Source organism: Gorilla gorilla, chromosome 3 (assembly GCF_029281585.2).
Source record: "Gorilla gorilla gorilla isolate KB3781 chromosome 3, NHGRI_mGorGor1-v2.1_pri, whole genome shotgun sequence".
NCBI classification, from domain to species: domain Eukaryota; kingdom Metazoa; phylum Chordata; class Mammalia; order Primates; family Hominidae; genus Gorilla; species Gorilla gorilla.
In genome coordinates, this window is record NC_073227.2 from 166542703 (window position 1) to 166567543 (window position 24841).

The window sequence follows — 24841 nt, forward strand, 5'->3', positions numbered from 1 at the left end:
ATTTCTCTAAAACCAGTGAAAAACTTTGCATTTGCTTCTTTTAGCTCTTAGGTGGAGGGAACTCTCACATTCTGGAAGAGGGGGTTGCTGCTATTTGTTCAGTTTCTCCTCCAAGGTGGCCAAATGAATGTTTGCAATTCCAGTCCAGTTTTTGGCAGATTGAAAAAGTCTGTCATTGATTGTCATATGAGAGTGAAATCTGGCCGATGTCAATGTTTGTTTCAGTGGTTAGATAAACTTTGATTTTTAGAAGTTATTCTTTCAAATAACAGATTTCTGTAATGGAAAAAGGACAGGACCAAATTGCTCGTGAAGATATTTGAATAACATAGAACATTTTTATTTTAATAAGAAATTCATGCATTGAAAAATTTGATGGATATTTGAACAGTTAATAGAAAGGGGAGTAAGGGTCTAAAATGGGAGGGAAACTTACTTTTTTGCTATAATATGCCATTTTGTGAAATGGAATTTTTTGATTATGTGCCTGAATCCTTAATAAGAGAGTACATTCCATTCCTATCCGTATCATATTAACCCAGAATAGGGTCATGTATTTTACCAGAATACATTTCTCTGAAAATCCTATGCAGATACACTTTCAATTATTTTTTTTCCTTTATACAAAGATATATCTTGCCACCTGTTGGTCATAATGCTGTCTTCTAGAGCCATGTAGAAATAACTCTCTTACCTACTGTCAGTTTTTATTTATTTTTATTATTGTGGTTTTAAATATGAAAACAGCAATTGGTTAAAACTAAAAGTAGGTGGCTCTCTTGCACTCCCTTGTACCCAGCTCACTCCTAAAGGTAACTACTTGTTCAGTTTCATTTATTTTTTTCTAGGCCTTTAAAAATGCACATGTATATACATAGACAGTTTTTGTTTCTATTTGTGTTTTTAAAAAGAGACCATACTATAGATACTTTTTACCACTTCTTACTGAACAGTTGTGGTATGGTTTTCTTTTCATGGTAGTATTGTACATGAAAGTCCATCTGTTTTTTCTTGTTTTGTTAACAGTTACATCATAGTCGAATGTATCATAATTTATTTAATCATTCCATTATTGGTAGGCACCTGGGTTATTTAGAACACGAATATACTTGAACATAGATCTTTGCGTGTGTTCATCTGAGGGAGCTGTTTCCCCTGTGGCTCTCTCAAGCCATGGCTGGTTTTTCCCATAAACCTTTTACCTCTTATTGCCACCTTCAGACCATTCTTCTACCATCCTCTATAAAAAACACCCAACTTCGACTATCATGTAAAATTATACCACTCATTACTCTTCCTTGTTAGTCATTTTCTGCCCCATTGCCCATATCGTTCACTCTAATTCCTACAAGATTTAACTCCTGGTTGTTATTCCCTTTATACTATAGGTTGAGCGACCCTAATCCGAAAATTCAGAATGCTCCAAGATCCAAAACTTTTTGAGGACTGATATGGCACCACAAGTGGAAAATTCTGCACCTGACTTCATCTGACAGGTCACAGTCAAAACTTTTTTGTGCACAAAATTATTAAAATTATTTTATAAGATTGGCCAGGCATGGTGGTTCATGCCAGTAATCCCAACCCTTTGGGAGGCTGAAGCAGTGGATCACTTAGCCCAGAAGTTCGAGACCAGCTTGGGCAATGTGGCAAAACCCTGTCACTAATAAAAATCCAAAAATCAGCCAGGCGAGATGGCACTTGCCCGTAGTCCCAGCTATTCAGGAGGCTGAGATGGGAGGATCACTTGAACCTGGGAGGTCTAGGCTGCAGTGAGCCATGCCACTGCACTCCAGCGTGGGCAACAGAGCAAGACCATGTCTCAAAAAAAAAAAGAAAAATTTCAGCCTATGTGCATAAGGTGTAGATGAAACATACATTAATTTTATGTTTAGACTTGGGTCCCATCCCCAAGATATCTCATTTTGTATATTCAGAATATTCCAACATCCAAAAATACCTGGAATCTGAAACACCATCTGGTCCCAAGCATTTCAGATCAGGGATACTCAACCCGTATTCCTGTACAGGAATTGTGGACATTTAGTCCATAATTCTTGGACTACTTCTCCTCCAGTGGCCTCGTCTTTGGTCCTACCTCAGATATTCAATCTCTGGGTAGAAAGATTCCATAAAAAAAGAAAAAAAAAATCTCGCTCAGTCTTACAGTTCCCATAATACAGATTTTCATACTTCTAAAAATTAATTCTCCAACCTTACAGTTAATTGTTTTCTTTATATAAGCAGTAAAGTATTATTTGTTCATGTCTGTACTTTGAGAATATATCCAGAATTTGACGACTTCTGCCACGCTGGTTGAAATCTTTATCATCTTGTACCTTAACAATTGCCATAGCTTCCTAACTGGTCTCCCTACCCACCACTCCCTACTTCGATCCCTGCGTCCTTCAGTATGTTCTCAACCCAGCAAGCCACAGTAATTCTATTAAACTCTAAGTTGGATGATGGCTCTCCTCTGCTCAGATCTCCCAGTGTTTCCATCTCAATTTGGGTCAAAAGCTCTGAAGTCTCTGTGGGTCCTGCACATACCTTCCCCTGTGACCTCTCTGGCCTCGTCTCTCATTTCTCTCCCCTCACTCCATTCCAGCCTCAGTGAGGACTCCTTGCCATTCCTTGAACCTCTCAGGATCATTCTTGCCAAATGGCTCAAATGGCTTTTGCAATTGCCCTTCTCTCTGCTTGGAATGCCCTTCCCCAGATAATTCCTTTGAGGGGGCTGTTCGGATACCACATTCGCAACGAGGCTTTCCCTGACCACCAGAATGTAGGCCCCACCAAGGCACAGAAACAGACTTTGAAAAACTTTTTGTGTCTCTTTCAGTGCTGGGTTTCTAGTGCTTAGAATAGTGCCTGGCATGTGATAGCTGTTTGTTGAGTGAATTGAATAACTGTAGTGGTTACTAGTGTTTCTCTTTTTGTATGAAGTTAGAACTTCATTAAACAGACAAAAACTAGACTGTAAACCTCATTTTTTTGGATATGCAAAATATTAAAATTAGCCTTATTTGTGAACCTGCTTTGTTAATCACTTTGTTTTTCAGCATGTTATAATTCTGAAGTAAGCCTTTCATATTTATGTTTAATCTGCATAACCCAGTGGATTGGGTGATGGTATCACAATTTTGTGGAAAAGCAAATTGAGGCTCAGAGTTGTTTTCTTCAAAGTACAGCTACTAAGTGGACAGCTGCAGTTCAAACCTATTCAAGTTAAGGACACTTGTTTTCTAATTTAGAAACCATCTTAAAATGACAAAAAAGTAGGTAGAGGTTTTATTTGAAAGCATGGAGAATGTGCCCCAATTTCTCATTCTGGGTTTTGTCTGCCTTTTGTTTCCATTTTGAAAATATGTAAAATAAATGGTTAACTTTAAAATTCCTGACAATGACAGATCAACAAGTTTTATTTCTCTCACCTGTGGAGGAAGTGGCCTCCACCCAGTTTTACTGAATTAGGAGGGAAGTGATTTTTTCAAGTGATAAAAAGAAATAAAATTCCATGCTCTTCCCAGAGGAGGAGTTCAACAATTGGGAAAGTGGCGTGAGACCATATGTTGGTTTGTAAAAGGATATAACTTGTAAAGATGTTTCCTTTGATGCCTGTGATGAATATGGATGTGTTTCCCTTCTAGAGGGTCCTGATTAAATTATGCAATTAAGAGCTGAGCTGAAGGATCTAAATATAGGAAGAGAGTTCAGGCCGTCCTGCTTTGTGTCTGTCAGTTCACCCCTACAGATGTGCATGTTTGTTGTCATAAACAGCACCTGTGAGATCAGTGGAGAGAGAGAAATATGTTCCAAAACATGAAATACAGCAGGTTTTTTGTTTTCTTTTTTTTTTTTTAAAGGGATAGTTTTTCCTTCTGTAGTTGATTCCATTTTCATCTGTGAATTTGATATTTGGATTACTTTTTTTTTCTTAAACTTGACTGAGGGACTTCAGTATTAGTCAGTACTGGTTTAAAATGTAGATATACTACTTACCAGAATATGGTCTGGAGAAAGTTACTTTAACCTCTGAGCCTCAAGTTTATTAGTAAAATGGAGATAATGATTTCTACCTTGAAGGATTGGTGTGAGGAGTCAATGTAATAATGTTTGTAAAAACAACCAGTATAATGCTTGTATAAGTTGGTAACTCAAACAATTTCATTTATTAGCTACTGACGAATCATTCATAACTAGCCACTTACGGAAATCTACCACATTTAGCATTCTTCGTAGTCTAAAATTGCTATTTCAGGATAACTGACTCAAAGAGAATAGTTTTTTTCTGAGACAACTACCGTAGACTTTCTCCTGGGATAGTCAATAAAATTAAATCTTAAAATGTCTGTGGTCTTCAATCTTTCCTGTGTTTGAGGAGTGAGCATTTGTAGGCCAGGAGTCTTTACAGTGTTTGAGTTGACATGAATGTGAATGGCCTTTATCAGGGTGAGCTTATGGGGAGCTGGATATCTTGAAAGGCTACCATGTCCTGAAGGACAGTATGCCATTACAAGCGTGAATTTGGGAATGGGGGTTCAATGGGATTAAGGAATGTTGTACAACTTTTAGAGGAAATGGCAAGAAGATATAGAAAAGCCAACTTTGTTTGTTGAAGTTGGGGACAATAAGAAAACTTTCAATTGCCTTAACTATGCCAGTAATCATCTAATCAGACAAAACAGATGTGACAGCTGCTATTTTATAGGGAATCTCTATGATTAAGAAAAATTAACCAGGTACTCTATTAGCAGCCTAGATTTGTCAGGATGGAAGGATTTGTGTATGCAGAACAGAACCAGAAAGAACTCTTTTTAAAGAATTTTCTGATATAATGAAGATATGTTAATAGCATACTTGGCACACCTAAAATAAATAAACTACAGTTATATCCTTAGAGACTCTTGTCATTCTGACATCCATAAGTTCCTTGCTTCCTTTTCATCAAGGAGATGCTACTTTTGAAATTGTTTGGCTGAAATTTCACAGCTTCAGTGAACTTACAAGTGGTAAGTAGTAAGCTGGAATTCAGTCTACATGGTATTCCTTTTCTTTTTGATTCCTAAGATTTCTACTCACTTAACACTGTTGAGGGACCAAATTGCATCTCTTGCTAGCATGTCACTTAAGTTATACTGGAGAGACTGGAAGACTTGCTGTCAGTGTCTGCGCTTTAAACACACAGTGTCTGCGCTTTAAAGGCAATAGTACCTGCATTATTGCATCACTATAAATAGAATTTCACGAACTGAACCTCTCTCCTATCTCCAACCCCCAATTTCTCCAGATTTAGAAAATCAGTCTCCGGCAAAAATAAATTTTCAGTGGGAAAAATGTCAAACTAGCTATTCTGCATCATCAGTCCCATGTTTGGAAGTAACCAGATCAAGGCTGAATAGTAAGAGGCTCAGTAAGATGGAACTTTACTTGTGGTGTTTGTGACGGTAGGACTCTCCTGCTGCTGTGAACTGAGAGCAGCAGAGTTCTGTGTTCTCTGTGGGTCTCCATATGGCTTTCTTGTGTAGGAATTTTGTTTATATACATTTTTTCCCCTAAGGACTAAAGCGAAGTAGAGTTCATTATAGCCTTTTTAGCAATGAAGTTAAGCGCTGTACTTTATGAAGTACGTTAGCATCAGTAAAGAGCAAGGTTTTATCCATTTTCATTTTTCTTTCTGTTCTAGAGGTTTTTTCCTCCCTTATTTTGCTTAGTGGTGAGTTTTATTTAGCTAAATTTGACTCATTTGAGATTGAGACAAATGTTGAAAGTTGAGGGCTAACTGCTGTTTTAAAACAGGAAAAAGGAATGCAGGCACTTCACCTGTTTCCTCCTCCAATACAAATACAGCAGGTCCTCAGACAACCTCATTTCATTCAATGCCATTTCCTTATGACGTTGATGAGAAAAAACATTCCCAGCCTAGGCCACTGTCTGTGTGGAGTTTGCACATTCTCCCCATGTCTGCTTGGGTTTTCTCTGGCTACTCTAGTTTCCTCCCATATCCCAAAGGTGTGCACGTTAGGTGAATTAGTATATCTACATTGTCCCCATTGCAGTGAATGTAGGTGTGTGTGTGAGTGCGCCCTGCCATGAAATGGTGTCCTGTCCAGGGGTGGTTCCCACCTTGTGCCCTATGCTGCTGGGATCGGCTCGGGCCACTGTGACCCTGAATTGGAATAATTGGGTAAATAATATCTTGTTTCTGTTCATCTTTCTTAAATGTATATATGGCTCACATTTATTTCAGTGTTAATTTTAGAAGTGTTTTGGGTCTTAGAAGTTTGGTAATGTTTTTGTGACCAGAAATGTCCTGAAGGAACTTAATTAACTCTTGTTTATATAAATTAGCTGATGCTAAAATTAATTTTGTTTTACATCGTTTCGCATAAAGCCACAGTTTCCAAGAACCAGTAAGGACTTTACTGTATCTGAAAACCTGGTTAGCTCCTAATTGGAGTAACTGGGTTAAAGAAGCATTTGAACATTATTTGTTGAACCAGATCAAAGAACATTGCTACTTTAGGGTATTTTCTGGAACTGAAATAACTAGATCCATTTCTGTTTTTATATTCATTGTAATGGCATTGGACTTGTATAGCAAATTTTAACTTGTCTTTTGCCTGTCTGCCTTAACCTTAAGGGTAGATATTTATCATTTTCCTTAAGGAGCTGTACAATAATCTTTCATGCTTTTTGTTAGGAACCATTTACAATTCCTACTGTCTACTACTTATCGTTGTGTTCTACTTGTTCTAGAGTTCTGTCTCCACCTGTCTTCATTTTTAGGGGTACTGTTTTTTAGGGGTACTATTTCTGTGTTTGGAAATGTGAGCGGATGGCAGTTTCTGCCTCAGCCCTTTTGCTGGGCCATTGTCTCATGTGGGTTGTCTGCTGTTCCACATTTAAGTAGTAGTTATTTCAGCTTTATCAAAAGTTTGTAAGTTCCCAGTTCTCCTGGACTTCTGATTAATTCAGCCTGATTTTATTTAGGGCAAATGATTATGATCCCCTTTCCATTTTGTGAATTTTTCATCTTTTACCGATAAATCTCATTGCAATTCTTTGCTTACAAGATGGCTTGAAAGATGCAAGCAATGATGGATTGCTCTTTATTGTTTTAAAATATTTATTGGCCTTAAATTGCTGAAATAATATGGTTTTTGCAACCTTTGTGTTTTTATGCATTTTTAACCCTACATCTTTAGTGTATAATCTTCTGTGAGTCTGTGGTTTCTATAATTGTCAGGAATTTTTCAGGTGTCTTTATTATCCTTTGAAATCATGATCTATTTGGACAATTCCATCTTTGTTTGGACTATACAGTTGACTTGAGTACCTAAGTGAAATGGAGCAGGTTAGAAAAAAGTAGTTTGTTTTATAGTAATGAGAAATACATTACAGGTCCCCTGGCATGTTCGCCTTTGACCTTTTTTGATGTTTTAATTTAAGCATCTCAAACAAGGCAAGAGTTGATCTCACCAGGCCTTGAATCCTATCCAAAATTGGATGTTAGGATAGATGACACATACATTTCTGTAATACTAATTAATATTGCCCAGTTAATATTGATCACTTTCTACAACATGTCTCTGAGATATCTTGCATCTCCATGGCATCTAATGAGGTGTATTGTGAAATAGTTTCATATATTAAAAATGCTGGAAAATAATATAAAAAATTAGCTGGGCATGATGGTGGGCACCTGTAGTCCTAGGTGCTCCGGAGGCTGAGGCAGGAGAATGGTGTGAACCCAGGAGGTGGAGGTTGCAGTGAGCCGAGATGGCGCCACTGCACTGCAGCCTGGGCGACAGAGCAAGACTCTGTCAAAAAAAAAAAAAAAAAAACTGAACTACAAAATTCGTGCAGTTTGCTTATAATCACTCTGAAGCCCACCATAGGTCTACTCTGGGAGCTCAAGTCTTAGTTTTTCTGTGTATTCGCAAGACCAGTCTATCTGTTTAAGAATATATCTGGCGATGTAAGTCTGGAAATACGCACTTAGGTGGTTTTGTTACTTGGAAATACTTGTTTCCAAAAAGGAAAAAAAAGGTCAAACAATTTTTTTTTTTTGAGGCGGAGTCTCAATCTGTCACCCAGGCTGGAGTGCAATGGCACAATCTTGGCTTACTGCAACCTCCACCTCCGTGTTCAAGTGATTCTCTTGCCTCAGCCTCCCAAGTAGCTGGGTCTAAAGGTGTACACCACCATGCCCGGCTTATTTTTGTATTTTTAGTAGATACAGCGTTTCACCATGTTGGCCAGGCTGATCTTGAACTCTTGACCGGTGATCCCCCCTCCTCCGTCTCCCAAAGTGCTGGGATTACAGGTGTGAGCCACCACGCCCGGCCGATCAAACAGAATTTTTATAAAGTTGTCTTTAAAAAAAAAGAAAAAAAGTATCCAGCTGTTAAACATTTTCAAAGTGAAGTTAATCAATACCCGGTACTTTTAGTTCCTTAATTCTTTTGATCTTTGTGCCATGATTTTTTACTATTAGTTAAGAAAGTGTAATGAACCAAAGAACAAGACGTAGGGGGAGAAAAGAGTTGCCTGCTTCATTTGACAATAGACCATTTATCTTCTGTTATTTGCCTTTCTTAAAGTACTGAGAGTTTTTGGATTTTTTTCCCCCAGTCACTTTTTGTAGCCTGTATTTTTTGTTTATTTTATTGAATAATACAATTATTCCCTCAATATTTAATGGGAGCATTTATTTAGTCTGCTGAATTCCATACTGGTGCAAGAATTATAAAACAGCCTCTAGTCTGAAGCTGATACAGAGAGTGGTTGGACATTATTTGTCTCCTAATCTTTTTATTAAAGGGGGTTGTAACATTTGGTGGTTACTCCTTCCTTTAAAAAACAATTATATCTTCATATACAAATTAGAGTAATTAAAAAAACTTTCTGTGGGAATTTGGGATCTGTAACATATTAAATGGAAGAGGGTGTATTTTGTTGATATTCACAGGAGTTGGGTAATTTACTTGTTGCTTTACTAGATGAGGCCAAGGTGAAGAAAATGCCCATTTGTTCTGCAATTGGCTGATTAGGCTTCCTTTAAATATAAAGCAAGTTACATAGCAGTTAAGAGTATTTTAACATTTTTTTCTTTTAATATTAAGGAATAACACGTAAGTTGGAAAATTAAATAGCCATGTCGAGTAGTATAAGAGTATTTTTCTAATTTCACTTCTGGCAGTTCTGATGGAAATCCTTCCCATGGGTGAGACTCCTTAGGAAAATGTTGTGAATTCAGAACACTGCTTTAAGCTACATTATATTTTTTTTGCTTCTCAAACCAGATCACACTATAAATCCAACCTGATTTCTAAGTAGAGTATAGATGTGGCTTGAGATAATGAATTGATTTTTGTGGGGTTTTTTTTTTTTGTAATTAGCAAATATTTGCTTCGAAAACCTTTTTATAAAAAATCAAAAGTTACATTTTTTCATTAAAGAACGTTTGAAAAGTTTAGAAAAGGAGGAGAGAGACACATTACTAATCTTCCAAACCCAGTCATGGTTAATATTTTCATATATTTACATAGTTGTTCATGGTACATATAACCAACCATTTTATGTTCTGCTTACAGTTTTCCCCAAATTATTACGTAGTCTTTATGAATATAATTTTTAAGGTCTGTATAATATTCCATTGAGTGGATGTATGCAGTTTACTTAGCTATCTTTCAATTATTAGATGTTTCTCTTTTTTTCCCAATTATAAATAATGCTCTGATGAAAATCTTTGTGCAGAAACTATTTTCCCTTTCTGGTTCAGAATATTTCCTTAGAGTAAATTTCTGAAGATAAAGTTGCTGGAATAAAGATCTCAATATTTTTAAGGCTGCTGGGTTTTTTGTTTTTTTTTTTACTAGATGAATACTTTTTTGTTAGTGTGAAATGTTTATATTTGGACAAGAGGGAAGGAAATCTCTGTTTGCTGACTCATGTTTTTATTTTGCACTTTAAACTGATAAGGCCACTTAGCTTTTGACATAAACTAAGGCAGGAAGTACAGAAAGGGGCAGAAAAAAAGTAGTTGTCTTGCCAAGGCCATAGTATCATGGACTCATTTGAGTTCCTTATATGAGGTAGGTTACCTGTTTGACTTGTATATTAAAAAATGCTTAACTCAGGTAAAAATTAGTCATCAGCCTGCATTTTGTTTTGTCTGGGCATGTTTATATGCAAAGTGCTGTGATCTTTCACTTTAATTGTCGTGAGTGGCCTCAAGACATTTACCACCTAACTGGCTTCTATAATGTTTGGATGCCCTTGGTTTAGATTTTTTTTTTTTTTTGCTCCCAGTATGAAGAAATCTTTTGTATTGAAGGTATTACCTTAGTTGTCTTTCTAAAATGTAGATCTAATCATGCTAATTCTCAGATTTAAAACCTTCCACTTGTCCATATGATAAGATTCTTCAGTCTTGCCCCTTCCTTCATATCAGCCTTGTATCATCATCTCCAGCTGGATTAAACCCTAGCATTTCTATCATGTGTCTGTTGGAACAAGCCATTTGGAAAAGTGGTTTAAAAATTCTGGCTCTAGAGCCAGGCAAAATGGGTTCAGATCCAGGTTCTGCCACTTATAGCTGTCTACATAACTTTGGACAAGATACTCAACTATTCTATATTTTATTTTCCTTACATGTAAAATAAAGAAAATGATACTATTTACTTCACAGTAAATACTAAGGTATTGTTGCTGAGATTAAACTGGTTAATAGATAAACAGCAGTGAACAGTGTTTGTCAAGTGATGAACACACAAAATGCTCTATTGTTTTGCAAAATTCTACTTATCCTTTAAGTCTGATGTTTTCTCTTGGAAAAAAATGTTCTGAAATCTCTGGAATTGTTCTTTCCTTTTCCGTTTTTATATATTATTGTCTTAGTTTGTAGGCCGCTATAACAAAATACCATATAGACTGAGTGGCTTATAAACAACAGAAATTTATTTCTCAAAGTTACAGTAACTGGGAAATCCAAGATCAAGGTACCTGGATGGCCTCTTCTCACTGTAACCTCATATGGTGGAAGGGAGGAGAGATCTCTCTGGGATCTCTTTTATGAGGGCACTAATTCCATTTATGGGAGCTCCGTCCTCATGACCTAATCACCTCCCAAAGGACTCACCTTCTAATTCTGTCACCTTTGGGGTTAGGATTTCAACATGTGAATTTAGGGAGGGGATACAAATATTCAGACCAGAGTGTTGTTGATACTTGTTTTATAGCCTTTATCACATGATATTAGAGTAAGTTAATAGTAGGTAGATGCACAGCACATGGGCCTCCTCTTCGGTTATTCTTGTGCCCATGGGCAATGGTATAATCGTAGTATTTCTTCTGACTGAGTCCCTGGCAGGTCACCTAATAAAACATCTCAGCAAAGTCCTTTAGAATTAGCATGCAGGTTAGCAATTTGCTTTATGGGAGTTAGTTGTTTACACACTGGCTTTCCCAATGGATTGTGAGCTCCTCCAGTATGTTAGACATGTTTGCCTCTGTGTCTCCTGTGTCTAGCACTGTGCTAGGCATACTTAGCAGGTGCTTAATACAGCTTTGTTGAATGAATGTCGATTTGAATAGTTAAAATAAAAATCTGAAATGGTGGTTCTTATATAATACGTTGCCCAACACTTGCCTTAAATACCCCCAAGTGATTTTGGGGGTATTTGTTTAAATGTATTTGTTATATATTTTAAAATAGCCCCAAGTTATTTTGATACAAACTTAGCCATTCTGTTTAAAAAGTATTGCTTAAAATGTTAAAAAGCTGTTTTTGAAGAAGAGATGGACATATAGAATATGAAGAAATACACTCCCTCTATAAATTGTTCCTAGAAGCCTAGAAAAAAGTTCTTGTTCTTTTGCAAAACTAACCTTTTAGTAAAAGGAAATTATCATATCAATAGGTACACTCTGACCAAGTGTGACTTTTGATAATAGCATAGTTTTGTTTTCTCTTTCCTTTAATGTTAAATGAAAATAATACCAACTTCAAAAAAACTAGTAAATTTGGGTGAACTCTTTAAAAAGGAAAACAGCGGACACCCTGTAGCCTCCCAAATAGAGTTGATGCTCCGTATTTGGCTTTCTAAGTTCTTCAGGGAGCTAAATTATTCATCAGGCATTTAGTGAGAATCAGCTATGTGCCAGGTACTATGCCAAGTTCCAAAGGTAAGAAAATAATAAGTTGGAGTCCTACATCGTTTCCTGTAGTGAAGATGACAGATGTGTAGATTATTACAATGTAGCTATAGACATGCACCGTTTGCCATGACAGCTATTTATAATAATTATATTTTTTAATTTCTGAGGCTAACTAATTATTTCCCCATTCTAATCCATTTATTGGTAATTTGTGCCTTCTCTTTTTTATTTATCATTTTTGCTAGGGATTTATCCAATTTTATTAGTATTTTCAGAGAATCAACTTTGATTTTATAGGTTTTCTTTAGTATGCTTTAAATTTCTGCTTTCATTTTCTTCTACTTTCTTTGGGTTTATTTTTCCTTTTAAAAAATCTTTGGCGGGTATTAGAGTGTTAGTTTTCAGCTTTTTTCCTTTTCTAATATATGCATTTAAGACTATAAATTTCCCTCTGTGCCTTGAGCCACATCCTGCATTTTTGATGTGATATTTTTACAATCATTCAGTTAAAAATATTTTCTATTTCCACTATAATTTCTTCTTTGACCCTTGGGTTATTTTAAAGTTTGGTTCTTTTCAATAACAATGTTTTTATTGATTTCTTAGTTATACTAAAATCAAAGAATATATTCTATATGATTTTAGTATTTTGATACAGATTGAGATTTGCTTTGTTGTTCATTATATGGTCAATTTCAGTAAGTATTCCTTGCGTATTTAAAAGTGTTATGAATTGTACAGTTGTTGAGTGCTGTGATAATATGTATATGAATTGGATCAAGTTTTTAAACACTTTTTTTCTGTATCTATTGATTTTTGTTTGCTTGTTTTATCATTTACTATGTTAATCTCCCACTAGGATTGTGGGTTTGCCTGTCGTTGTAATTGTTAGTCTTTTGCTTTATGAATTTGAGGCTGTTATTATTTACATAAAATTTGGAATTTAAAAACTACGTGGTGGCTCAACTCATCACTATAAAATGTCTTTTTTTCTTTTTTGTCTTTAAAAATCTCTGGTGATACCTCTTACTTTTAAAGTCTATTTTATCTGAATGGATAGCTATGCCAGCTTTTTGGGTAGAATATGCATAGTATATATTTTTCCACTCTCTTGCTTTCAATACTGTGTTCTTATATTTAATGTGTGTCTCTTTTAAGTACAATATAGTTAAATAGTGTTCCCCACAACTCTCTCTTAGTTGTCATATTTTAGTCATTTGTATTTAAGTAATTGCTTATACTTTGGGATTATATCTAAATCTTACTATTTTCTATTTGTCTCATCTGTTGTCTCCTTTTCATATGTTTTGCATTAATCATTTTTAAAATTTTTATTTGATTTTTAGAGACAGCTCTCACTCTGTCACTCAGGTTGGAGTGCAGTGGCACAATCATAACACCTATCATAACTCCTAGGCTCAAGCAGTCCTCCTGCCTCTGCCCCCTGAGTGGCTGAGACTGCAGACACATGCCACCTTGCTGGACTACTTTTTTACTTTTTGTAGAGATAGGGTCTTCCTGTGCTGCCCAGGCTACTCTGGAACTCCTCAAGCTATCCTTCTACTTTGGCTTCCCAGAGTGCTGGGATTACTGGGCTAATCATATATATTTTTTTAATTCCATATTTTTAACCTATCTATTAGCTTGTTATAATTTTTAACTTATTCTCTCAGTTGTTGCTTTATTATGACATGAATTCATAACTTATTGTACTAATAGTAAATTATACTTTACCATGGCCTGGATAACACAAGGACCTTAGAATGCTAACTTCATGTATCTGTTTTTGCTGTTGCCATTCATTTTAATTGTACATATATTTTAAACATCACAAGACATTCCTATTGTTGTTTTGTGAAGTCAGTATTCATTTAAACTTACCCTTATTTCCCCTTCAGGAGCTCTTCCTCATTTCCTGCAGTTCTTTGCTTATTTCTAGAGTCTTTTTACTTCCGCCTGAAGAATTCCTGTTAGTATTTCTTTTAGTGACAATCTGCTGTAAACCAGTTCTCTCAGATTTTGATTGTTGGAAAGCATCTTTATTTCACAATCATTTTTTGAATGTGTTTTTCCTCTAAATGTAGAATTTTAAGTTACCAGCTATTTACGTTTGGCACTAATGGTGTCATTTCATTGTCTTCTGGTTTCCATTGTTTATGCTGAAATGTCAGCTGTCAACCTGATTGTAGTTACTTGAAGGTAATGTGCCTTTTTAAAGAGTTTCGTCTTAGGTTTTCAGGAATTTTACTGTAATATGACACATTGAAATTTGTGGATTTCTCTGTATGTATCCTTGGAAGGTGTCGGGCTTCGTGAATGTATGGTTAGATGTCTGTTGACAGTTTTGGAAAAATCCTTGGCTAGTATCTAAAAATATTGCTCTGTTACAGTCTTTCTTCTTTTCCTTTAAGACTCTACTTATGCAGTGCTAGACCTTTCACTAGAGCCATTATGTCTCCTCAGTTCTTTATTTTTCATTTTTTCCCTCTCTTTGCATTAGTATGAGCATTTTTTACCAGTCTTCCTGCTCACTAATCTTTTATTCTACTGTATTTAACCTGTTGTTAAGTTCATCCTATTTAAAGTCTCATTAGTTATATTTTTTCAGTTCTAGAATTTTTATTTCATTCTTCTTTATGGATTCCAGTTCTCTGTTAAAATCTTCAACCTTGTCTTCTCTTTCCTTGACATAGTAAGTAGTAATCATTAATACTTTAAAGTCTGTTTCTGGTAACTCCATTACCTGGGTCACCCGTTAGGTCTGTTTCTATTCTGTTTTGTTTTGATCATTTGGTCCTGTTTCTTGGTATGCTTGATAACTTTTGGTTCATTGCATACACTGTGAATTTAAAATTGTAGTGGCTAAGGTTGATGTTGTCTTCCTCTACAGATAATTTGTTTTTCTTCTGGCAAGCTGTTAGAGAGCAATACCCATCACCTAGACCAAGGCTAGGATTAAGATGATTCTAGATTGGTTGTAAAGACTGATCCATTTCATTTTTGCCCTTAGACTGGGGCATATTCCTCCAGGAGCTTCCATTGAAAGCCTAGACTATTTACCAGGGTTTCTCCTCAGCAGGCCCTCAACTCCATTTGTTGCTGTGTTGTTATTTTGGGGTTCCTCAGCACTATGAGGCTACTAGAAGCTCTGCTTAGTTTTTAGCCTCTTAGTTACCTCTTTCTGCTTGGCTCCTAGACCTTTTGCTGCTCATAGCATAGCTATTGGCAAATCCCTGGAAAGAGTGGTGACGAATATTCAGCTCACTTCATTGCATTTCCCCTCTCTCCAGGATCTTGGCCCCCTCAAGTCCTGAGTGCCTTGGTTCCTCTTTGATGCCTTTAAAAAGCTGGGCTTTTGTTTGTTTGTTTTCTGGCTTGTTTGTTTGGAAGGAGGTTGGTCTGATACGTGCTACTTCAGTTTAGCCAGGGTTTGTGCAAAGTTAACCTCCTTAACCTTTTTCACATTTTATGTTTTCATGTGCTAAAGAGTAAACAGAAAGTTTAAATGAGGCAACTTGGCTAAAGAATTTGGTACAGTATGTGTCCATGTGCTTTATTCCTTTTATGTCAATAAATAGCAACATTTTTAAAGCAGATGTATTTCCTATCCTATTTGTCCTGTAGCCCATAGACACAGGCTTGTTCACTGAAGAAATACCCTAAAATATTACTACATTTATATAATAGGAATTTTCTTTTAGCCTAAGAAATATTTGTAGAACAAACCAAAAAAACAGAGATATTAGACTATTTTTTTCTCCCTGTTGCTTTCAGTTTTTGTTGATTGAGGTGTTTTGAAATATATTTTTAGAGGTTATAAATGAATCTAAATCTAAAATATTTCAATATCTTTTGAGAACTTGGGCTTTTTAACTTTGTTGCTTTTATCCCAGAGCTTTTGCTAACAGTGGCTTACTTTTTAAACTGCTTCTCAGTTTACTCATCTGTAAAGTGGCAGCAATTGTATTACCTAACTCAAAGGATTGTGAAAAGCATTAAATGCTATATATTAGTCTGCTTTGGTTGCCATAATAAAATATCATAGACTGGGTGGCTTAAATAACAGAAATAGATTTTCTCTTTGTTCTGGAGTCTGGAAAGTCCAAGATCAAGGTTCTGGATAATACAGGCTCTGGTGAGGGCTCTCTTTCTGGCTTGCAGATGATCACCTTCTTGCAGTACCCTCAGTGTGCGTGCATAGAGGCTGGAGGAGGGAGATAGCAATCTTAAGACCACCAGTCCTATCAGATTAGGGCCCCACCCTGATGACCTTACTTAACTTTAATTACTTTCTTAGAGGCTCCATCTCCAAATATAGTCATACTGAGAGTTAGGGCTTCCGCATATGAATTTTAGGGGTCACAATTCAGTCCACAGCATACTTGTATTACATAAAAGCACTTAAAATAGTACCTAGCACATGGTGATTACTTAATAAATATGGTTGTATGGTAAAGATGATTCTAACCATTCTTTTTTTGTTTTGTAGGTGCTGACTGGGTTACTTTTTTAAACACTAGGAATGGTAATTTCTACTCTTCTGGACTTCAAACTAAGAAGTTAAAGAGACTTCTCTGTAAATAAACAAATCTCTTCTGCTGTCCTTTTGCATTTGGAGACAGCTTTATTTCACCATATCCAAGGAGTATAACTAGTGCTGTCATTATGAATGTGACAAGTTTATTTTCCTTTACAAGTCCAGCTGTGAAGAGACTTCTTGGGTGGAAACAGGGCGATGAAGAAGAAAAATGGGCAGAGAAAGCTGTTGATGCTTTGGTGAAAAAACTGAAGAAAAAGAAAGGTGCCATGGAGGAACTGGAAAAGGCCTTGAGCTGCCCAGGGCAACCGAGTAACTGTGTCACCATTCCCCGCTCTCTGGATGGCAGACTGCAAGTCTCCCACCGGAAGGGACTGCCTCATGTCATTTACTGCCGTGTGTGGCGCTGGCCCGATCTTCAGAGCCACCATGAACTAAAACCACTGGAATGCTGTGAGTTTCCTTTTGGTTCCAAGCAGAAGGAGGTCTGCATCAATCCCTACCACTATAAGCGAGTAGAAAGCCCTGGTAAGTGAGTTATTTTATGTTGATGTGCTTTGTGTGCCCAGTACCGGATTTGTGTTGTTTAGAACATCAAAATAATCCCTTTGCTTGTTTTTAGTTGTAATTTAAAAATATTTGGGGAAACTGTGTGTGTGTGTGTGTGTGTGTCTGTGTGAATGCAAGAGAGAAGGCCCCTGAGTGTTTCATACATTTTAACAGCTTAGTCATCACTAGTTAACATTATGTCTTGGGAGCAGGCTATGACAATTGTCATTGCAGTACTAATACCTCTAATTTTTAATAAATTGTTTTCTTTCTAAATTTATTTTTTGTGTCTCACATGGTTCTCTGCATTTCTCTAGATAAAATTAGCTATGAATTGTATTCTAAGGGAAGAAAATTAGGAAAGAAATGCATTATTGCCGTCTATATGCTTGAGGGAAGTACATCATGAGGGTAGTTGCCGGTGACTTAAACCATTCTGAACTTAAGAACAGCACTTTTTATCATCTCTGGTGGAATTTTGCTGTGGCATATTTCCTGTGGTGAATATGAAGGAATTATATCCTTCTATGGAATCATTTGATGCTATTACTTTATAAAATATACCCAGTTTTTACATGTATAGTCTTTTGGGAGGGTACGGTAAAGGATATATTTTAAAATTTGTACGGTTTTGCCCTCAAGTTAGAATCTACATTCTAGAGAGTTGGATCATTGGAAAGTGATTAGATATTCAAACACTTAGATGTCTCATTGTCGATTGGGACCAATTTTGTTGATGGATTGGCTGTTAATAGTTCCTGGGTTACTAAGGCTGTATATTAGAATCACATGGCTCTCCTCCCAGAACTCCTGATCCTGGGATAGCCTGGTAATCTTTGTTTCTAACACGTACTTCAGGTGTTACTGATGTAGCTATTGGATTGGTGTTTGGGAATTACTAAACTAGATCATGTAATAACATGGTTTTCAAATAAAAGGCATTCTGTATTTTTGTGGAATATTTAAGACATATTTTTAAAAAAAGATTTTAAAGACCAGTAGTATAACAAATATCTTTGTATCCCCTACTCATTTTAAGAAATAAAAGATTACGTGTAAACTGGAACCCCTGTTTTTGCTCCTCTGATTCTGCTCCCTTTGGTAACCACTGTTATGAATCTGACGCTTATCATTCTCATGCATGTTTTTATACTGTTATTACATACGTATGAGTCCATGACAAACGTAATATTTTATATATTTAAAAATGTTACATAATATTGGAGTTTCTTTGTACAACTTGTTTATGTTCATCCAACATTACGTTTTTGTGATTTCTAGATTATATACTTTAGGATTACCTTGTTAAGTCCTGTGAAAAACACTTTGGGAATTTATTGGAATTTCGTTGATTTCATTTGGGGAAGATTGGCATACTATGCTCTTGAGCATAATATTATTTAGTGCACTTTTAAGTTTCTCCATACAGCTCCTGCACATACTAGATTTATTTCTAGATAACTGGATTTTATTGTATCCCTTTAAAAGTTACATTTTGTTGCAGCTGCTCTTGGCTAAGAGAGCATTGCCTTTTTTCTAACAACTGTGCTGAATTCTCCTTACCAGTTCCGATATAGACATTCTTTACTGCTTGTTATATCAGCTGTGATGCAGTGTTCTTTTTTCTAAACTCAGCACAGAGGTACATGTCCCTCTTCTAGCCAGAAATGGAAATGGAGCTAAGAGTTTTGGAGATTAAAATGTAGTAGATAAGTAATATGTACCAGCAGTATTATTTAGGCACATGATTTTTTTGATCCTCGTAGTAACCTTAAAATGTATTAATACATAGGTGAGATTTTAATTCTACTCCATATGCGATGAAACTGAGGCCCCTACAAATTAAGTGCCCTGTGTTAGAACTAGAAAATAGAGGCATTTGACATGAAAGGCAAAATTCACTATTTAAAAAATACTATGAATATGTCTTCTCCATCCATACTCTCCCTCACCCTGCGCTAACCTTCCAGCATTTCATCTTGCAGTGCAGCAACTGCCTCCTGACTGGTCAGCCCCCTTCAGTCCATTGTCTACAGAAAGGGATCTTTTAAGATGCAGACATGATCCTCTTGTTGTCCTGATTTTCCCTACTCTTGAGAAGTCCTCTAGAGAGGTCTGCACATTCTGGTCCTTGCCTCCCTTTCCAACTTCCTTTGTACTCTTGCATGCTTTGTGTGCTTGAGTTCTCTGGAAACATTCCATGCACGTTTCCTCTATCTGTACCTGTTTCTCCTCCCTCTTTGTCTAGCCCACTCTTATTTATCGTTCGTGTCTAGCACATGGTCATTGCTTAATAAACTAAGTAATTGTGTGATGGAGGTCAGTTTCATTGGGAAACCTTTCTTGATACCTCCTACTTCACACGTCTCCCTACTCTGCTTGGGGAGGTTAGGTCTCATTTCCCATAGCAACCTGAATTTCTTCAGAATGTTATTCACACTTGTAATGATTGTTCTGTTGGTCTTCTCTGCAAGATAGTAAATAAAGCTCCATGAGGGCAGGGACTATGTGTATTATTAACATCTCTATTTTTAGCAACAAGCATAATTTGATAAATTTTTGCTGTTAAATGGTGATGCTGATTTTTAATTTAATATCGTCATTTGGCCATTTTTTTAGTGCTGAATTTTCAGTTTGTCTATACCTTTTGACCATCTTCTTCCCTTCTTTGGTCATTTTATGGCTATTACACCTCTGATACAAGGTGAAAAGTTAAAACCAATACTGAGATGAATTTGTTACTCTTAATAACATATGTGCTAATAAAATGATGGGGAAGAGGTGGAAAACTGGCTTACATAGGCATTTTGAGACTCCACAAATGCCATTTCAGCCTCTCCTTTACCCAGGAATCTTGTGAGTCATGGATAGAATAGAACAGTTCTGGAAAACATGGAGGCTGAGGCTAAGATCTATTTAATTTGAACATATCAAGATTTTATGTATATTTTTCACATTATGAAGTGACTGATGTGGGAATTGGAACAAAGGACTTTTTCCAGAGACGACTATGAAGCAGTCCCTGTACCTTCTGAAGAGAAACTCTACTAAATCAAAGTGCAAGAGGCAGCCAGATGTGGTGGTACATGCCTGTAGTCTCAGCTACTCAGGAGGCTGAGGTGGGAGGATCACTTGAGCCCCAGAGTTGAAGGCTGCAGCACACTATGATCGTGCCTGTAAATAGCCATTACGTTCTAGCCTGGGCAGTGTAGTGAGACTCTGTCTCAGAAAAATAAAGTTAAAAAAAATGCAGCATAGTAAAACCTCATCTCTACTAAAAATACAAAAATAAGCCTGGCGAGGTGGGGGGTGCCTGTAATCCCAGCTACTCGGGAGGCTGAGGCAGAAAAATCACTTGAACCTGAGAGGTGCAGGTTGTAGTGAGCCAAGATCATGCCATTGCACTCCAGCCTGGGGGACAAGAGTGAAACTCCATCTCAAAAAAAAAAAATGTGCAAGGGGACTTAGCCCCTCACACTGCCAGAATTGAAGCCCTCTATAAAGCCATACAGAGTACACCTGGGTATTGTTTCTGTGAAATCAGAAAAAGGGGGTCTGGAATTCTAAGCTGCACATATACACAGCTCAACACTGAATTATTTTGAACTTTGTCACTATTTTACTTCTGATGAAGTATCTCAAAGAACAGTTTAGCAGTTTAACATATTTAAGTCTCCCAAACTTGGTGATTTCTGCTGAGGTCTCAATGACTCTTGAAAAAAACTCAAAAATTGAGAATATTTAAGTTTAGAGTAGTGGTTTTCAAAGTGTCGTCCACAGATTAGTAGCATCAGTACCACCTTGGAACTTGTTAGAAAAGCTAATTATTATTTTTAAATTGACAAATAATTGTATATATTTGTGGAGTACAGTGTTATGTTTTGGTATATGTATACATTGTGGAATGATCAAATGAGGCTAATTAACATATCTGTCACCTCCCATGCGTATTTGCTTCTTTCTTTTTCTTTTTTTCTCTTTTTTTTACTGCCTATTCTCTGAACCATTGTTTTGTTTGTTTGGTTGTTTTTTTTTTTTTTTGAGGTAGAGTCTCGCTCTGTTGCCCGGGCTGGAGTGCAGTGGCATGATCTCGGCTCACTGCAACCTCCGCCTCCCAGAATCAAGAGATTCTCCTGCCTCAACCTCCCGAGTAGCTAGGATTACAGACGTGCATCACCACGCCCAGCTAATTTTTGTATTTTTAGTAAAGATGGGGTTTTACCATGTTGGCCACGCTGGTCTCGAAGTCCTGACCTCAGGTGATCCACCTGCCTTGGCCTCCCAAAGTGCTGGGATTATAGGCGTGAGCCACTGAGCCCAGCTGAACCTTTTTTTGTTTTTTACCATACTAATTTCTTTTTGGTGAGTACATTTAAAATCCACCCCTAGCCTAAGCAACATAGCAAGACCCCATCTTAATTTTTTTTTTTTTTTAATTAGCGAGGAGGCATGGTGGCATGTGCCTATAGTCCTACCTATTCAGAAGCTAAGTCAGGAGGATCACTTGAGCCTAGGAGGTCAAACCTGTAGTGAGCTATCATCATGTCGCTGCACTCCAGCCTGGGTAAGAGAGAGATCCTGTATCAAAAAAAAAAAAAAAAAAAAAGAACCCACTTTTTTAGCAATTTTGAAATATACAATGTATTATTAACTATAGTCATCATGCTGTGCAATAGATCACCAAAACTTACTACTTCTAGCTTAAGGTTTGTACCCTTTGACCAGCATTTCCTCTTTCCATGTTCACCCCTCCCTGCAGCCCCTGATAACCACCATTCTAATTCTACACTCTACTTTTATGAGTCTATTTTAGATTCCACATGTAGTGAGATTGTGCAGTATTCGTCTTTCTGTGCCTGGCTTGTTTCACTTAACAATAATGTCCGCCAGGTGTCACAAGTGACAATTTCCTTTTTTAAGGCTGAATAGTATTTAATTTGAAAAAAATGTTCAACATAAGTAATCATCAGGGAAATGCAAAAACTGCAGTAAGATATACCTTTCACCTGTTAGAATGGCTGTTATCAAAAAGATGAAAGATATCAAGTGTTGGCAAGGATGTAGAGATAGGGGACAGCCATTTTGGAAGACAGTATGGAGGTTCCTCAAAAAATTAAAAATAGAACTACCATATGATCCAGCAGTCTCACAACTGGGTATATGTCCAAAGGAGGTCAAATCACTGTGTCAAGGAGATGTCTGCACTACTAAGTTCACTGTGGCATTATTTACAATAGCCAAGGTATGAAGTTAACCTAAGTGCTCTTCAGTGGATGAATGTGTAGAAATGCAAATTCTTAAACCCTTCTGCAGACCTACAATACTGAATCAGACTCTGGAGATGGGGACAGACATCTGTGTTGTAACAAGTTCTCCAAGTGAAACTGATACTGCAAAAGTTTGAGAACCACTGGTTTAAGGTATCCAGGCAAGTCATCAAGTCCGATTGTCTGGATGAAGTTGTCTTGAATTCAGAAGAGATGCTAATGAGCTAGTCTTTTAAATCTTCCAGCATTTTTAATTTGGCATGTTTGGATACAGATAGAAAATTGCTCTTTCCAGAGTTTTCCTTCTGATATTCATTAAGATGAGCCCTCTAACAAGATGGGATAAGTTGTCTTTAAGTGGGTGGGGAAGTTGGGGAGAAGTCTATGCTTTTGTTATTCGGCTCAGTGCAAGTTTTGGAATTGTTCTTTAGAGTGTAGTATCTCTATCTCTTTGACAAAAGTAATATTACGGACTGGAATAATTGTTGTTTTTCCTTAACCTATGCCATTTATTTTCTTATAAATAAAACAGTGTAAAAAAATGGTAGTGGGGAAAAACGAATTTATGAAAACACTTTGCTACAACTTGTGTTTATTATAGTTAACAATGACAAATGTGCAAGGAGAAAAACCTTCCTTTTGTTGAAATTTGCTACTTTGCCCATTGCTGAAAAATAGATCTTTGGGGAAGTAGAAAATGTTAGGAATTTCTTTTTCTGCAAATGTGTGAATACTTACAGGAAAGAGAAAGTTCGTGGAGCTTCTGAAGACTATGTCCCTGCTGATGATTTAACAGGTGGACTGTTTACTTGGACTTTTACTAGCCTTCATAATCAGGGCTACTTATTAGTGGTTGAATTAAATGTAGGGTTTATTTCTTCTTACCAGAGTAAATGCTGACAGTGGTTAAGCAAGCAATCTAACTGTGGTATTGAGAAGACCATTCAGTCGCTATCTTCTGCTATTAAAAATGCCTTAATGGAGATTACCTGCCATTGGCCTTTTTTTTTAATGTTTTTCACATGGTTCTTGAAAATTATCTTCTGCACTTTGAACTTAATCAGCTTGAAAGGGCATATTAAATCTGAGCTTGAAATTCTGAGATTTCAGTTTTGATCTTTAAGGCATTAGCTTCCAGGTGCTTTCATTTTCAGCATGATGGCTGCCAGCTGTTTAAAATTCACGTAAAATCCTCTTCACCTGTTGACTGAATGCATGTTTTCACTCTTTGGCTGCCTCAGTCACTGTGTAATTCGTGTCTTGGTAAATTTTACCTTGAAGAGAAAGTCTTAAAATTATAGAAATAGAGGACAGATTAGTTCTCACCAGGGGCCAAGAAGAGGAAAGAGGGGAAGGGGAGTGGGTGTAGCCATAAAAGGGCAAAGTGAGAGATCCTTGGGGTGACGGAAATTTTCTGCATCTTGACTGTATCAATGTCAATATTTTGATTGTGATAATTTTGTAATATTCTGTGATAGTCTGTAATATTCTGATTCTGTAAGTAGGATTTCTCTGTTATCCTTAAAACTGCATGTGAATCTACAATTACCTTGATTTAACAAATGGTTTTCTGTAAAAAAAAAAAAAAAGCAGCTAGTTCAGCTCACACTGGTGCTCTTTGTGCACTTTTCATTTTGTCACACAGAATATTAAAAAGACGAGAGGAAATGTAATAAAATTAATATTTTTAAAAAACAGGCTGGGCGTGGTGGCTCACGCCTGTAATCCCAACACTTTGGGAGGCCAAGGCGGGCGGATCATGAGGTCAGGAGATTGAGACCATCCTGGCTAACACGGTGAAACCCCGTCTCTGCTAAAAATACAAAAAAAAAAATTAGCCGGGCGAGGTGGCGGGCGCCTATAGTCCCAGCTACTCGGGAGGCTGAGGCAGGAGAATGGGTGAACCCAGGAGGCGGAGCTTGCAGTGAGCCGAGATCGCGCCACTGCACTCCAGCCAGGGCGACAGAGCAAGACTCCGTCTCAAAAAAACAAAAAAAATGGTCTGGGTGCAGTGGCTCATGCCTGTAATCCCAGCACTTTGGGAGGCCAACGCGGGTGGATCACCTTAGGTCAGGAGTTCGAGACCAGCCTGACCAACATGGAGAAACCCCATCTCTACTAAAAATACAAAATTAGCCCACGTGGTGGTGCACGGCCTGTAATCCCAGCTCTCAGAGGCTGAGGCAGGAGAATCGCTTGAACCTGGGAGGTGGAGGTTGTGGTGAGCCAAGATCGTGTCATTGCACTTCAGCCTGGGCAACAAAAGCGAAACTCTGTCTCCAAAAAAACAAATGGAAATCTTTAAAAAATGTCTTGCTTCACC

General features: G+C 37.0%; 1 protein-coding gene across 4 annotated transcripts in view; it reads left to right on the plus strand.

Annotated features, from left to right (window-relative positions):
* The window catches only part of SMAD1 (SMAD family member 1), a 77159-nt gene that overhangs the window by 15856 nt on the left and 36462 nt on the right, over positions 1–24841 (plus strand). For 2 of the 4 annotated variants that reach the window (XM_063705586.1, XM_019025899.3), the window contains exons 2-3: positions 1389–1496; positions 16655–17230. In XM_063705586.1, coding sequence (XP_063561656.1) covers positions 16831–17230 — 400 coding nt within the window. In that variant the 5' untranslated portion in view covers positions 1389–1496; positions 16655–16830. Of the gene's footprint in view, positions 1–1097; positions 1271–1388; positions 1497–16654; positions 17231–24841 lie in introns of those variants that run through there. The other 2 variants (XM_063705587.1, XM_063705585.1) reach the window with 2 other exon arrangements.